We start from the raw sequence: 15,871 nt of genomic DNA, 5'->3' as shown, positions 1-15,871 counted from the left end.
GGGTGGATAATATGAGGTCAGGAGTTCAAGACCAGCCTGGCCAACATGGTGAAACCCTGTCTCTACTAAAAGTACAAAAATTAACCAGGCATGGTGGCATATGCCTGTAATCCCAGCTACTAGGGAGGCTGAGGCAGGAGAATGTCTTGAACCCAGGAGGTGGAGGTTGCACTGAGCCGAGATTGCGTCACTGCACTCTGGCCTGGGGAACAGGGTGAGACTCCGTCTCAAAAAAAAAAAAAAAAAAAAAAAAGGAGAAAAAGAACAGTAAAAATATAGGGACAATTAACTAAAAAGTGAGAACATTAGGTAGGATGGGCTCAGATACCTGGGATAATTTCCAGTTACCTGATTATGAGTTTCAGGCGAACTCAAAGAGGAACCCCCCTTTTTTTTTTTAAAGGCAGGGTCTTGCTCTGTTGCCCAGGCTGCAGTGTGGTGGCACAATTGTAGCTCACTGTAACCTTGAACTCGTAGGCTCAAGCAATCCTCCCATCTCAGCCTCCCAAGTAGCTGGGACTACAGGCATGTGCTATCACACTTGGTTTTTTAATTTTTTGTAAGGTGAGGAAGATGAGGTCTTGCTATGTTGCCCAGGGTGGTCTCAAACTCCTAGCCTCAAGTGATCCTCCCACCTCACCTCTCAAAGTGTTGGGATTGCAGCTGTGAGCTACTGTGCCTGGCTAAAGAGGAACTCTTGAGAAGGGAACCTTTCTGAGAGGAGAAGTGATAGATGATGAAAATGGTATGGACAGTCTTGCTGTTTGGGATCAACAACCTGGAAGAGGCTGAAGAAAGAGCAAGACTAGAGGGCACCAATAGGAATGGAAGGTAAAGGACAAGGCCACTAAGAAGAAGAAACTGGACCCTGGCAAAGGTCTGAATGGAGACACAACAAAGTGGAAGAGTAAGGAGGCGACAGGCTCAGGACAATCTTAGGAAAACTAAAGGTGAATGGATGAAGGCGCAGAGAGGAGCCTATGAGGTTAGAAGGCAGGCAGCTCTGGATGACTGACAACATATGCTCCTAGATCTTGGAACTGCAGGCTAGGGCTACTGTCCAGTACTGCCTCTCAGATGGGACACTTTTGACCTCTCTAGCTTCAGTTTTCCCATACTGTAAACAGCAAAGGACCCTGTGCTGACACACTGGTTTGGCTAGTTAATACTTTGGGCCTCTCTTATTTTTACAATTTGGAAGTTGGGTTGAAGGAACTCTGCCAGAGGCTATGTTGTGTTGCCAAGTAAATGTAATTGCTTCTGCTGGGAGAGTAACTGGGAGGAGAAAACTGTCATATCAGGTGCTGCATTATGATTCCAGTATCCTCCTAAATGATCTTTCTGGCTACTTTCTTGCCTTTCTAATCCATTCTTCACAGAATAAACAGACGCTTTTTACTTTTTAAGCCACTCTCCTGTTTAAAATCCTCCAGTGGCTTCCCTTCACACTTAAGAGAAGAATTCAGATTTCTCATCTTTCTGTCCTCATCTCCTGGCCTTTACTTATTGACTTCATCTTCTACCTCTTTCTTTCTGGCTCTTCATATTCCAATACATCACTTTCTCTGTTTCTGGAACATCCCACCTCAGGGTCTTGCCATTCATCTCAACTAGAATACTCTTTGCTTGGGTCTTTACATGGCTGGCTCTGTCTTAGCTTATTTCCCCAGAGAGGCCTTTCCTGACTGCTTCATCTGCAGAAACCCTTGACCAAGACATTCAGCTATATTATCAGGCTTTATTTTCTCATGTCACTAGCTAAAATTATCTTATTTGTATATTGGTTGACTTTTTTTCCCCCATTAGACTGTAAATTTCGTAAGAGTGGTGTCTTTTTGACCAATCGATCAAGGTATCTTGACAAGGTCTGGCACATAGCACATACTCAGTAAATAGGTATGAGTAAATATTTGCCAAATAAATGGAAGGAAGAAAGAGAGAACTGATCTTAGCAAGGCATGCCAAAGGAATGAAGGCCTTGGATGCCTATTTCCTAACTCAGAGAAAGAAGAACATGAGATGTGGGCAGTTCTTCTTCTTAAGTATAGAATAGGCCCAGGAAACGGGATTCTGACATAGGCCAATGATTGTTTACTGGTATTTGCTAGCTCTGCCAATGAACAGCTGTTTCTCAAATTCTTACTTTGTTTTGTTTCAGGTGCTATGTGCCTGACAGGGAGCTGCTAGGATATTTAGCTTTTCTTTCTCTAGGTAAATCTTAACTCTAGACACAAACCAGGTATATAAGGAAAGAGAAATAATGAACTGCATGTTGACAAATATCAAGTAAGTGGCATAAATAGTATGTTCCATCTCCTATTTCAGAGGAAAACATCCCTTTGATGGAATCAAATAGGACTGGATTGGATTCTGGGAGAGAAAGGTCAAAGATGACTAAGGCTTTGGGTCTTAAAATCTATTCAGATTACTGGAATCATGAGCAGAGTAAGGGAGTCAGGAGGGACAGCCAACTTTGGGTGAAAGCCAATGAGCTCAGGATCTAACATATTAAATATAAGTTCCTGGTAGAAATTGCCAGTAGGAATTCCAGGAGGAAATGTCTATCATGGCCTTGTTATGAATAGGGTTTGGGCCTTAACCTTACTTTCTGTGGCTTGATTTACCTTTCCTGCCTATCTCCTTTTCATTTTTAATTAAAAAAAAAAAAGATGTATATACTTCTATAAGCTATCTCAAGTTTTTGGAACAAAATGGGTTATAATGAATACATGAATATGTAAAAAACAGCATCTTAGACAAGAGATAAGAGTGACAGATGTTAGCCCCCATTTGCTTCTGTCGTGTCCAACCCTGTGAGGGAAGAAGTAACACATTCATTTTTATATGTGAGCAACAGCTTTGAAAACCTAAAGAACCAGGGCTAGGCATGGTGGCTCACGCCTGCAATCCCAACACTTTGGGAGGCTGATGCAGGTAGATCACTTGAGCCCAGGAGTTTGAGACCAGCCTGGGCAACATAGGGAGAGCTTGTCTCTACCAAAAAAAAAAAAAATCAAAGAATTAGTGGAACGCAGCAGTGCATCCCTGTAGTCTCAGATACTTGGGCACCTGAGGTGGGAGGATAGACTGAGCCTGGAGGATTGAGGCTGCAGTGAGCCATGATCACTCTTTTGCACGCTGCCACAGGTCGCAGAACTGAGAAAGCTGAAACTGAGCTCACATCTTTCTGACTTCCCAACCTGTGCTCTTCAATATAACATTACACATAGTTTTCCTCTTAAGATCCTGCCTTCTCAGCCTCCTAGAGCCAGTGAGAATCTGACTGCAAATGTATCCTGGACACATTCTGTTCCCCTAAACCCTGCATGTTGAGGTTATCATCCCTTGTCCCCTGTGAGAATGGTAAGTCAGTAGAGACTGTCCTAAACTTTGGCCCTATGGGCTGGGATCCAGCCAGTTCCCTTTCTGCCTAGCACATAGTAAACACTCAAGGTGAACTGTACCAATGAAGTTGTCATCTTTCTGTCCCTTCAAATCAAGTAGGGCTATATGTCAGCTGGGATGGATCTTTCAGAAGTCCCTCTATTAGCATTCTGCCATTGTGAGTACAGAGATAGTCCGGAAGTTCCTGCTTCTGTATTCTTCTCATTCTCCAGATCTGAAGGATATGGATAGTCACTCCTCCTTATCAGTCTAGAGGCTGTTTTAACTCCTTTGACAGTGTAAGCAGGACTCTTGAATGCTTGTAGGGAGATAGCCCACATGAAACACTCAGCTCAGGGTATATCAAAGGTGCTCAACAAATGTTACTTCTCTTAGTTCTACTTGCCTAGTCCTGTTACATTCACTTCATTGCCCAACTCCCAATACCAACAAACCTTTTGTCCAAAGACAGTAGCTAATGACAACAAAATATTTAGGAATGGGCTGACAGTATCAAATAAGAGACTGCAGAGAGAATAGAAGACAGCTGAAAATAGGAGACTGGGAACTCATTTATCTTTAGGGTAGGCTGGAAAGTAGCAGGCTATATTTTTCAAGTATAACCAGAGCAACATTTCTGGTCCCCTATGCTCTTCTAGAAACTTCATCCTCCCCAGGAAGAGGCAAAGTCTATTTCTCCTTTCCTTGAAGCTAGATGGGACTTCACGACTGCCTTGGTGAATAGAATCCAGTGCAAGTGATGCTGTGTGATTTCTGAGGCTGAGTCATAAAAGGTGATATGGTTTCCAGCTGCTCTCTCACTGCCAGGATGGTTGTTCTTGGAACACAGCCACTATGCTGTAAGGAAGCCAATTAAGCCTATGCAGAGACCCCACATGGAAAGACCCCCAGCTGACAGCCAGCATCAACTACAGATGTGTGAACAAGCACTCAGATGATTCCAACCACCAGCCTTCATGTCTTCTGAGGCCCCAGACATTGTGGAACAAAGATAACCCATCCTCGCTGTACCTTAAAAGAATTCCTGACTCACAGAATCTGTGAGATTAACAGATGGTTGTTTTACGCCACTAAATTTTAGGGTAATTTGTTGCACAGCCATTGTAACCAGAAGAAGAAGAAAAGCAAAGGAATATATGAAGTACAGTGAGACCAGGGGAGTTCAGGAAGAAGAGTAGGTTCATATTAGTCTGCATGTTGCCAAGGAGCAAGTAGGCCTTACACTAATAGGTAGCACTAGGGAAACAGATATTAGCTTGGTATAAGGAGAGATAGTTTAAGCATCAACAACTCAAGCTCCCCTTAGTAAGTAATGAGTTTCCTGTCACTGGAGGTGTTGAACAGAGACTGAGAAGCTTACTGAAAAGATTCAAGCCTGACTGGATGACCAGATAGGGGACTTTAAGTTTCCTTTCAATCCACAGAATGTGGCGGTAGATTAGATCTGGGGTATCAGGAGGAGATATTAGAGATGATGAGGTTTGGAGCTTGATGCCCAAGAGATTGGTGATACCATACATAAAAAAGAGTGTTTATGGGAGGGTGTTTCAAAACATTCTTCTTTCCATTCCTTTCGTCTCTTACCTGGACAACTGTTAATGCCTCTTCCACTTTCCACCTTCTAATACATTCTTCACATGACACCTGACTAGTGCTCCCAAATAGCAGGTCACTTCCCTGCTCAAAGGCTTTAAAAATTCATTTTATGTTTTTAAAATTTTTGTGGGTACACAGTAGGTGTACATATTTATGGGATACATGAGATATTTTGATACAGGCATGCAATGAGTAATAGTCACATCATGGAAAATGGGGTTATCTGTCCCCTCAAGCATTTATCCTTTGTGTTACAAACTATCCAATTATATTCTTTTAGTTATTTTAAAATGTACAATTAAATTATTACTGACTATAGTCACCCTGTTGTGATATCAAATATGTAGTCTTATTCATTCTAATTCTTTTATTTTTTTGTACCCATTAACCATCCCCAGCTCTCCCCCACCCACCCACTACCCTTCCCAGCCTGTGGTACCCATCCTTCTACTCTCCATCTCGATGAGTTTGTTTTGATTTTTAGATCCCACAAATAAGTGAGAACACTTGATGTTTATCTCTCTGTGCTTAGTTTATTTTACTTAACATGATGACCTCTAATTTCATCCATGTTGTTGCAAATGATAGGATCTCATTCTTTTTTATGGCTGAATAGGACTTCATGGTGTATTATGAGTACATTTTCTATATCCATTCATCTCCTGATGGACACACAGGCTGCTTTCAAATCTTGTCTATTGGGAACAGTGCTGCAACAAACATGGGAGTGTGGATATCTCTTTGATATACTGATTTCCTTTCTTTTGGGTATATACCCAGCAGTGGGATGGCTGGATCGTATGGTAGCTCTATTTTTAGTTTTTGGAGGAATCTCCAAGCTGTTCTCCATAGTGGTTGTATTAATTTACATTCCTATCAACAGTGTGTGAGGGTTCCCCTTTTCTCCACATCCTTTCCAGCATTTGTTATTGAATGTCTTTTGGATAAAAGACATTTTAACTGGGGTGAGATGATATCTCTTTGTAGTTTTGATTTGCATTTCTCCGATGATCAGTGATGTTTGCCATATGCCTGTTTGCCATTTGTATGTCTTCTTTTAAGAAATGTCTCTTCAGATCTTTTGCCCATTTAAAAATCAGATTATTAGAGGTTTTCCTATAGAGTTGTTTGAATTCTTATATATTCTGGTTGTTAATCCCTTGTCTGATGGGTACTTTGCAAATATTTTCTCTCTTCTGTGGGTTGTCTCTTCACCTGATTGATTGTTTCCTTTGCTGTGCAGGAGCTTAACTTGATGTGACCCCACTTATACATTTTTGCTTTGGTTGCCTGTGCTTGTAGGGTACTATTCAAGAAAGTTTTGCCCAGTCCAATGTCCTTAAGAGTTTTCCCAATGTTTTCTTGTAGTAGTTTCATAGCTTTGAGGTCTTAAAATCTTTAATCCATTTCAATTTTTGTACATGGTAAGAGATAGGGGTCTAGTTTCATTCTTCTGCATATGGATGTCCAGTTTTCCCAGCATCATTTATTGAAGAGACTCTTCCCCAATGTATGCTCTTGGCACCTTTGTCGAAAGTGAGTTCACTGTAGATGTATGAATTTGTTTCTGGGTTTATTCTGTTCCAGTGGTCCATGTGTCTGTTTTTATGCCAGTACCACGCTGTTTTGATTACTATAGCTTTGTATTATAAAGTCAGGTAATGTGATTCTTCCAAGTTTTGTTCTTTTTGCTTAGGATAGCTTTGGCTATTCTGGGTCTTCTGTGATTCTATATACATTTTAGGATTGTTTTTTCTATTTCTGTGAAGAATGTCGTCAATATTTTGATAGGGATTGCATTGACTCTGAAGATTGCTTAGAATAGTATGGACATTTCAAACAATATTTCTTCTTCCAATCCATGAACATGGAATAGTTTTCTATTTATTATGTCTTCTTTAACTTCTTTAATCAATGTTTTATAGTTTTCATTGTAGAAATCTTTCACTTCTTTGGTTAATTTCTGCATATTTAACTTTATATATGGCTATTGTAAATGGGATTACATTTTTTGATTTTTTTTCAAGATTGTTGTTGGCATATAGAAATGCTACTGATTTTTGTACATTGATTTTGTATCCTGCAACTTTACTGAATTGGTTTATTGGTCCTAATAGTTTTTTGATGGAGTCTTTAGGTTTTTCCAAATATAAGATCGTATTATCTGTAAAAAAGGATAATTTGACTTTTTCCTTTCTGATTCGGATGCCTTTTCTTTCCTTTGTCTGATTGGTCTAGCTAGGACTTCTAGTATGATGTTGAGTAACAGTGGTGAAAGTGGGCATCCTTGTTGTGTTCCAGATCTTAGAGGAAAGGCTTTCCATTTTTCCTTATTCAGTATGCTACTAGCTGTGGGTCTGTCTATATATGGCTTTTATTCTGTTGAGGTATGTTTCTTCTCTACCCAATTTTTTGAGAGTTTTTTTTTTTTTTAAATCATGAAGGGATGCTGAATTTCATCAAATGCTTTTTCAGCATGTCCTGAAATGATCATATAGTTTTTGTCCTTCATTCTGTTGATAATGATGTATCACATTGACTAATTTGCATATAATGAACCATCCTGGTATTGCTGGGATAAATCCCACATGATCATAATGAAAGATCTTTTTTGCTGAATTTGGTTTGCTAGTATTTTGTTGAGGATTTCTGCATTAATATTCATCAGGGATATTGGCCTTTAGTTTTCTTTTTTTGATGTTTCTGTGATTTTGACATCAGAGTAATAAATACTGGCCTTGTAGAAAGAGTTTGGAAGCATTCCCTCCTCCTCTATTTTTTGGAATAGTTTGAGTAGGATTAGTATTAATTGTTCTTTAAATGTTTGGTAGAATTCATCAGTGAAGCCCTCTGGTCATGGGCTTTTCTTTATTGGGAGAATTTTATTATAGCTTCAATCTCATCACTTGCTATTGGTCTGTTTTGGTTTTGGATTTCTTCATCGTTCAATCTTGGTAGGTTGCATGTGTCTCAAAACTTATCCATTTCCTCTAGTCAAAGGGTTTTAATGACACTATTGCTGTTACCACATCTCAGCAAATTATTTTATGTGGTTCACAAAGTCTTTTTATATTTATGATCCCATTTGAGCCTCATAAGGATCTGGGAGCATTAAAATACCATCATATATATTTCAAAGTTCAGTTAAGGTACTCTGTTCTTTGTATTTTTCTCCTTTATGTCTTTGTTATGCTATTTTCTTGGTCCACCTTTTTCTCAACTTTGCATGTTCTAATCTTTTCCATCTTTCGAGGGCCATGTTAAATTTTAGCTGCTCTAAAAACCAGCTAATCCCCACAGAAAAGTAACAGTCATTTCTCCCTCCTCTGAACTCCATCAGTGATGATGGTGATAATAGTGGCCAACATTTATGAAGCATTTACTATGTACCAGGCAGCATGTTAAGTACTTTTGTTATCTTCTATCCTCTTGATCACTCTCTGTCTTGTACTGTAGATAGCTGTATAGGCATCTTTTTCCCCCTACTAGCTTAGAGAGTCCTTAGACAAAATTGATGTCTGAGCCATTACTGCTTTCTCCCAATCCTAGCACAGGGCCTGGCACAGAGCAAGTGCTACATAAATATTTGTTCAATGAATGAACAGGCAGGCGGGCAGAGTTAACGTTTACCTTTGTTTGAACAAATGGTTTTCAAGCACCCTTAAACGCTTGAAAAGCACTCATTTATAGCCACATAATAAATGGACTAAATCACAAATCATTCTTATCTTTTCATGACATAGGTTTCCAGAACTTTGGCTAGAACACATTTTGTTATTGTCATCTATGGATATGAAAATGAAAAACACAAATATATATAACATCAAACTTGTTTTTGCATACAAATATTCTTGAATTCACAAGTCTTTTCCAACCAATCAGAATTATCCAGATTTTATAAGTTCCTCTTTTCAGTGTAGTTGTAAGGATTGCAAACTCTTTTACTGTGGGTCCACTGCTTCCTGGCTTTGTTGCCATAGTTCCTAGCACAGTTAGGAATACTGTAAATGATTACTGATTAAGTTAACAGCCCATGTTGGTTTTAATTTATAATCACTCATTATTATGCTGATCCTATTAGTTCTGCTAAGGAGTCAGCACCTTAAGGGGGACCCAATGAGCCTCAACCAATTACAGCAATTGAGCTCCTGCCCTGAGATTTGAAAACCATCGTTTTCTCTTTACTTGTAGGACCAAGAATAGACAACTGTTAATAGTAAAGGCCAAATAAATAGGCATTTCATTTTTTTTGAGACGGAGTCTCACACTGTCACCCAGGCTGGAGTGCAGTGGTGTGATCTTGGCTCGCTGCAACCTCCACCTCCTGGGTTCAAGCAATTCTCCTGCCTCAGCCTCCCAAGCAGCTGGGATTACAAGTGCCTGCTACCACTCTCGGCTAATTTTTGTATTTTTAGTAGAGATGGGGTTTCACCATGTTGCCAACGCTGGTCTCGAACTTCTGACCTCAGGTGATACGCCCGCCTCAGTCTCCCAAAGTGCTGGGATTACCTGAGCCACTACACCTGGCCAGAAATACCCATTTCTGAGAGTCCCATTACAGACTGTTGAATTTTGCTTAAGTGATTAATAACAATTTTTACCAATATTAAAATTCTGGAGCAATTCTGACATAAAATCAATCCTTTCATCAGAGGATCAGAATTTCAACTTTTACTTAAAGAAATTCAAGTTCATTTTTCAAAACTAAACCTGATACAAGTCATCAGCTATTGCTTTTCTATCACAAATTGAAGCAAAGACTAACAGCACAAATTCTGACGTCCAAAATGTGTTTTGGAAAACCTAGGTAAAAATTTGGCTGGGTGAGGTGGCTCAGGCCTGTAATCCTAACACTTTGGGAGGCCGAGGTGGGTGGATCACCTGAGGTCAGGAGTTCGAGACCAGCCTGGCCAACATGGTGAAACCTCATCTCTACTAAAAATACAAAAATTAGCCAGGCATGGTGGCAAGCTCCTGTAATCCCGCCTATTTGGGAGGCTGAGGCAGGAGAATACATTGAACAAAGGAGGCAGAGGTTGCAGTGAGCTGAGATGGCACCACTGCACTCCAGCCTGGGTGACAGAGTGAGACTCTGTCTCAAAAAAAAAAAAAAAAAAAAGAAAAAGAAAAAAAGAAAAGAAAGAAAAAAGAAAACCTAGGTAAAAATTAGAAGATTAAGGGCACAATAGGAGAGTATTGCAAAGGCAGACTAGCAGTAATCACCATCACAAAGGCTGGGCCACCGGCAGACTGCAGTGTTTACTCAAAGCCCAGTGCTATCAATTAGTCCCCTTAATTATCTCAGGCTCTGCCATCACAAGAGGCAATTTTTGAAGCCCTCTCTAGCTCCTCTTCCTCTTTCATTCCTGTCACAAAAGGGCTATGAGGACAAAGCCTTCCTTGACTCTGGCTCTGGTTAGCTTCTGGTAGCCAAAATAGACATTACGTGAATTACTCCAATAAAGCAAAAACCACACTACCTTTCCTCTTGGACATGCCTATGACCTACAGCAGAAACTCTATTTAACGCATGCAACAAAATGCTTATCACTGTGATTTATAGTTTAGAAATATACTTTTCATGAAGAAATAAGCAGGAGAAAACAATCTGTAAATATCAGAAGTAAACGAATCTGAGGAGGTAGAAAAAACTCCCTGTATACCTGTGGTCTGGTGGTGTTCAGGAAATGTTGGGAGACTGAAGGCTGAGAGGAAGAACAACAATGAGGGGTCATTTTTCTCAGGTCTTTCAGAGAAGCAGCTTACACTGATATTGCAAAGAATTTCCTAGGTAAATTAAGCCAGGAAACCACCTAGACCTTCTTTCTAGAATAATCTGTTTTTGTAGTAAGTCCTAATAATAGAAGTTTGCTAAGCAATTGAGGTTAGAGAAGGAAATTATAATGGAGAAAAATAGATTAAGAATTCTTAAAAACGATCAAGAGTAAATCACTGTTTAAAATCCAGTTGTATGTGTACATAGAAGGAATTATATTTCATATACATAATAAAATATATAGTAATTAAAAATTTTAAATAAAATGTATCAGATGTGTAAACATAATTTATCGGATGTATAAATATATAATAAACATAAAATTTTGAGTGGTAGACAGTATAGTCTCCAAGTTTGAGAATATAAGCAGTTTTTCTTAGTGGAAATATAAGTTTGGTCCTAGGCATGCCTAAAGATTATCCAAGTAGACCAAAGTTTATACATATACATGTATGTATATGTATATGTATATGATAATCTTGTATCATATATAATAACCCTTACGCATGTCTAGGACCAAACTCATATTTCCACTATGAAAAACTGTTTATAAATATTTCCTAATTTGGAGACTGCTATCTACCATTCAAAATTTTATAGTTAGAAACCTGGGAGTCATTCTAGATGCTTCCCTTCCTTTCACCCCCCACACCATGAAACCCTATGCCATCTCCCCTACATTTGTTCTACTCCCTCGTAATGTATTTGCTCATCTCTATTTTCATTGACCTTACTGGCCCTCAACATGTCTCACTTGGATTATGCAAGAGCCTCTTTACTAATCCTTCTGCCTCCAGGCTTGTGCCATTCCAGTTATCTCTATGTTTCTTAGTAGGAGTGATCATTCTGTAACAGAAATTTGATCCTGTCCTCCCTCTCAAGCAACTTTAGCAGCCTTCGACAGCTCTAGTCTAGCTCTTGTAGCCCTTTGCACCTCCCAAGAACTAACATTTATGGAGCTCATTTAATATCTCATGTCCTGCTGCTCTCCCCAGTTGCCCAATTGCACAGCTACATCAAACTAAACATGACACTAAGTCTTGTATGTCCATATCTCTTGGTTTGGGCTGCCCTAAAAGCAGATCCTGAAAAAAAAATATGGGTGCAAATAGATTATTGTGAGGATGAAGAGAAGAGAAACAGGGAAGGGAGAAAACTAAATCAAGGATGTGTTAAAGAACAGGTTATGGGCCAGGTGCGCCCAGCACTTTGGGAGGCCAAGGTGATGGAGCACTTGAGGTCAGGAGTTTGAGACCAGACTGGCCAACATGGTGAAACCCCATCTCTACTAAAAATACCAAAATTAGCCAGAGTGGTGGCCTGTGCCTGTAATCCCAGCTACTCAGCTGGCTGAGGCAGGAGAATTGCTTGAATATGGGAGGCAGAAGTTGCAGTGAGCTGAGATAGTGCCACTATACTCCAGTCTGGGCGACAGAATCTAAGATTCAGTCTCAAAAACAAAACAAACAAACAAACAAACAAACAAAAAAACAGGTTAGGGCTGAGGATCCTGTGAGAACTGTACAGAATATACTCAGAACTGTACTACTGAACATTAGGGAGGTGGGGGTATTATCCACCAATTTATTGTTTGAGGGTCACTACTGGAGGCGTTAAACTCCTCTGCATTCTAGCAAATAGCTCCTTGTGCAGAGAACGTCCTGAGGCAGAGAAATATAGAAAGCCATTGGCAGATGACCTCCAGGTGAACCAAAGGCACCAATAACATCTGGTATACCACATAATGTATATATCATGTCCTTTTTCTCAATTGATTTTTCCTTCCACTTTTCTTGGATTCTGCCTATGGATGCCTTTTTTGACCTCCTCTGTAAGTGCTTTACTTCCTCTTCTGTGCAAATTCTCTTCTGCTATAACTATTACTTTATAAGTCTGACCTCACACTAGACTCTTGGCTCCCTGAGGGTAGTATCTTTATTACCTACCTAACTTGGTGTTTGGCACAGGACAGATGCTCAGTGTCTTGAGAACAAGAGCATGACTGTGTGCATTAAAGAGAAGAAGATCCTATTTCCAAGTTCCATATATAATTGAGAAAATTTTCAAAGAAACAAAATACATGCTCCTACATCCTGAATCATATAAAGTCAAGTGGAAGGAGCACCAAGCTAGAAATCTCAGGTCCTGATTCAAGTCAGTTTGGCTCAGTTGCTTTTCCAACAAAAAACAAGTGATGGTGAATGACCTTTAGGTTTCTTTTAAATTCCATAGATTTCAAGTGACTGAATCTGTGTGAAAGTGAAAGCTGAAGCCCACAGACTGTACAGCAATCACATATGGAAACGCTTATGTTTGTGATATTGATCTGGATTCAAGAAAATACAGGTGACGCAGACTTGAGATGCTGGCAGGTTTGTAATGTAATGTTATGTGTTCAAGAAAAGACAAGGTCAGCACAGGTCTCCTGCCTGAGAGGAGACCTCCAGGGAGGGGCCTGGCCATTGCACAGTAACTAGCTGGGCAGCATGGTGGCCTCAAAGCTGGCAGATGCCACTGTTCCAGATGGACAGTGTTTGGTATGCCAGCCTCTGTGTAGCATGCTACTACTGGATCCTACTTAGGTCACAGACCCACAAACAGTCACTTCCTGAGCTCTCACTGAAGGTAGGCTTGGTCTACATTTCTTGATGGGAAGAGACTAACTTGGAACACTGAATACAGGCATGCTTGGCTTTGTTGACTTCTCTAGACAGTCTTAATTTTATTAGAATGTGACTGGTGGTGAGGGACTGGGTAAGAGTAAGGAAGGATAGGTGGGCTTAGGGGTCCTATGTATAATGAACTAAAAAATGTTGAGGATGTTCATTTCAGAATACAGTTTCCCTCTCTTAAAATGTTCTGAATATAGTTACTGGTATTCTGTGAACATTGAATGTAGATGGATAATATTTCCTTAAGAAGCTTGACTTTAGAAGCTTCAAATTGACAAATTCTTAAAAATACAAAACACATAATTAAAAAATAGGTAACACATATGTGCTGTTTAGAATTAATTATAAGAAATTTGATTGAATATCCTCAATATGCCTAAGGGATATGTCATATTCCTATCAGAAAAATGGAGGCACTATGATCAACGATTCTTACTTGGTGAGGGATGGGTTGGGGAGAAGAAAAGAAGACCCAGAGGGTTACTTGTGTCCTTCCTAGAGAGTTATTGTTTCTGAGGACAGTCCACAGGGTGGGATGGGGTAGGATGGGATGGGGTAGTCTAAATAGCCAGCCAGGCCAGTAGTAGTCCCTGGTACACTGGCTTTCACAATGCCCATGGGTCATGTGTGACTTCAGGGACCTATTGTTTTAGATGGCTCCCTTCCCTTATTCATGGAAGTACTCTAGAAGAAGGGACAGAGCGAAAATAAATAAACCTAGGAGCCTATAACGGAAAGCACATGAATGATGGTAATGAGCACTTTCAGGCTACGCTCTGTAGGGCTGAGGGCTTGGCTTGTTCTGGTCTAGGCTTTGTTTCCTTCAATGACTGAAGGAGAATCACTGGACTCCTCTGGATCTCAGTGGAAGAGGGACTGGATGACCTCTTAGGTCTCTTCCAGCAATGATAGTCAAATTTATGACACCAACAAGAAAAAAAGACAGGCAAGAGTATGTGGCCCAGAAAAATGAGAAAGTAATATACATCTCAATATAGAAAGCCAATGATGGGGAAAGAACAAAGAGGAAAGATGGCCAAGATGACCACTTGAAATCCTATGAAATGACCCTAGAATGGGCAAAATTCAGGAGATGTTCCAAAAGTTGAGTCTAGATTGAGATCAAGTAGATGCCTTACCTTCCAGTGACAGCAAAGCACAATGTGCACATTGCATGTAAGAGTCCTGTGGCATGCTGCAGAAATGTGGCCATCCTGGGATTCTCATCCACTGGGCCTTGCACAGAGAGGAAGCAGGCACACAGTTTGTCAATCAGACCCATGTTCACCACGTAGCTAGATGTGGGGGAGAAATGCATGTTATCAATCTGAATAGGCCAGCAACATCTTCACCTTCAGTGATGAATCTTACAATACACAGGCTTGGACCCCTCAAACAAGCACACACAACACAAGTTTGAGTAAAGCATCTCAAGTAAGAATTTCCTTAGATTTACTCCTGAATAATCAGCTCTTTCTGTAAGTATTTTTTTCTCTCTTCTTTCTTTTGGTTATTTGAATATTATTTTTCAAGAAAAAATGAATGAAAATGATTGTCTAGTCATTCTTACTGGTTTGAAGAGTCTAACAACAAGTGAAATGATTTATAATGATGTTTATGCTCTTTTATTTATTTATTTATTTATTGAGACAGAGTCTCGCTTTGTCGCCCGGGCTGGAGTGCAGTGGCCGGATCTCAGCTCACTGCAAGCTCCACCTCCCAGGTTTACGCCATTCTCCTGCCTCAGCCTCCCGAGTAGCTGGGACTACAGGCGCCCGCCACCTCGCCCGGCTAGTTTTTTGTATTTTTAGTAGAGACGGGGTTTCACTGTGTTAGCCAGGATGGTCTCGATCTCCTGACCTCGTGATCCGCCCGTCTCGACCTCCCAAAGTGCTGGGATTACAGGCTTGAGCCACCGCGCCTGGCCCCTTTATGCTCTTAAAAAGCGTTCCTTTTTAAACTACTAGGGAGCCCCAATGCAAGATTTAGAAGATATAGTACAATGATTCAACCCAGACACCCTTGTTACTACTTTTTTTTCTTTTTTTAGAGACAGGGTCTCACTCTGTCACCCAGGCTGGAGTGCAGAGGCATGATCATAGCTCACTACAACTCTAACCTCCTGGGTTCAAGAGATCTTCCTGCCTCAGTCTCGAAAGTAGTTGGGACTACACCTGTGTACCACCACACCCAGTTAATTTTTTATTTTTTATTTGTAGAAATGGGGTTTTGCTATACTGACGAGGCTCTTCTTGAACTTCTGGCCTGAAGTGATCCTCCTGCCTTGGCCTCCCAAAGTGCTACAATTATAGGCATGGGCCACCATGCCTGGCCACAACTTAAACTTCTAAAGCCAGTTGTAGGTTCCCTATTTTTAAAGACTCCATCACCATTAACAGCATAACAAACAGTGAGAATCTAA

General features: G+C 40.3%; 1 protein-coding gene across 20 annotated transcripts in view; it reads right to left on the bottom strand.

Moving 5' to 3' along the window:
- Positions 1 to 15,871, bottom strand: part of SCAPER (S-phase cyclin A associated protein in the ER) — a 553,621-nt gene that overhangs the window by 41,767 nt on the left and 495,983 nt on the right. For all 20 annotated transcript variants that reach the window (XM_017960807.3, XM_021940762.2, XM_017960810.3 and 17 more), the window contains one exon: positions 14,589 to 14,744. In XM_017960807.3, coding sequence (XP_017816296.1) covers positions 14,589 to 14,744 — 156 coding nt within the window. The remainder of the gene's footprint in view (positions 1 to 14,588; positions 14,745 to 15,871) is intronic.

Source organism: Papio anubis, chromosome 7 (genome assembly GCF_008728515.1).
Source record: "Papio anubis isolate 15944 chromosome 7, Panubis1.0, whole genome shotgun sequence".
In the NCBI taxonomy this organism is placed as follows: Eukaryota; Metazoa; Chordata; class Mammalia; order Primates; family Cercopithecidae; genus Papio; species Papio anubis.
The sequence above is the reverse complement of the archived record's forward strand: the minus strand, read 5'-3'. Positions and strand labels throughout refer to the sequence as shown.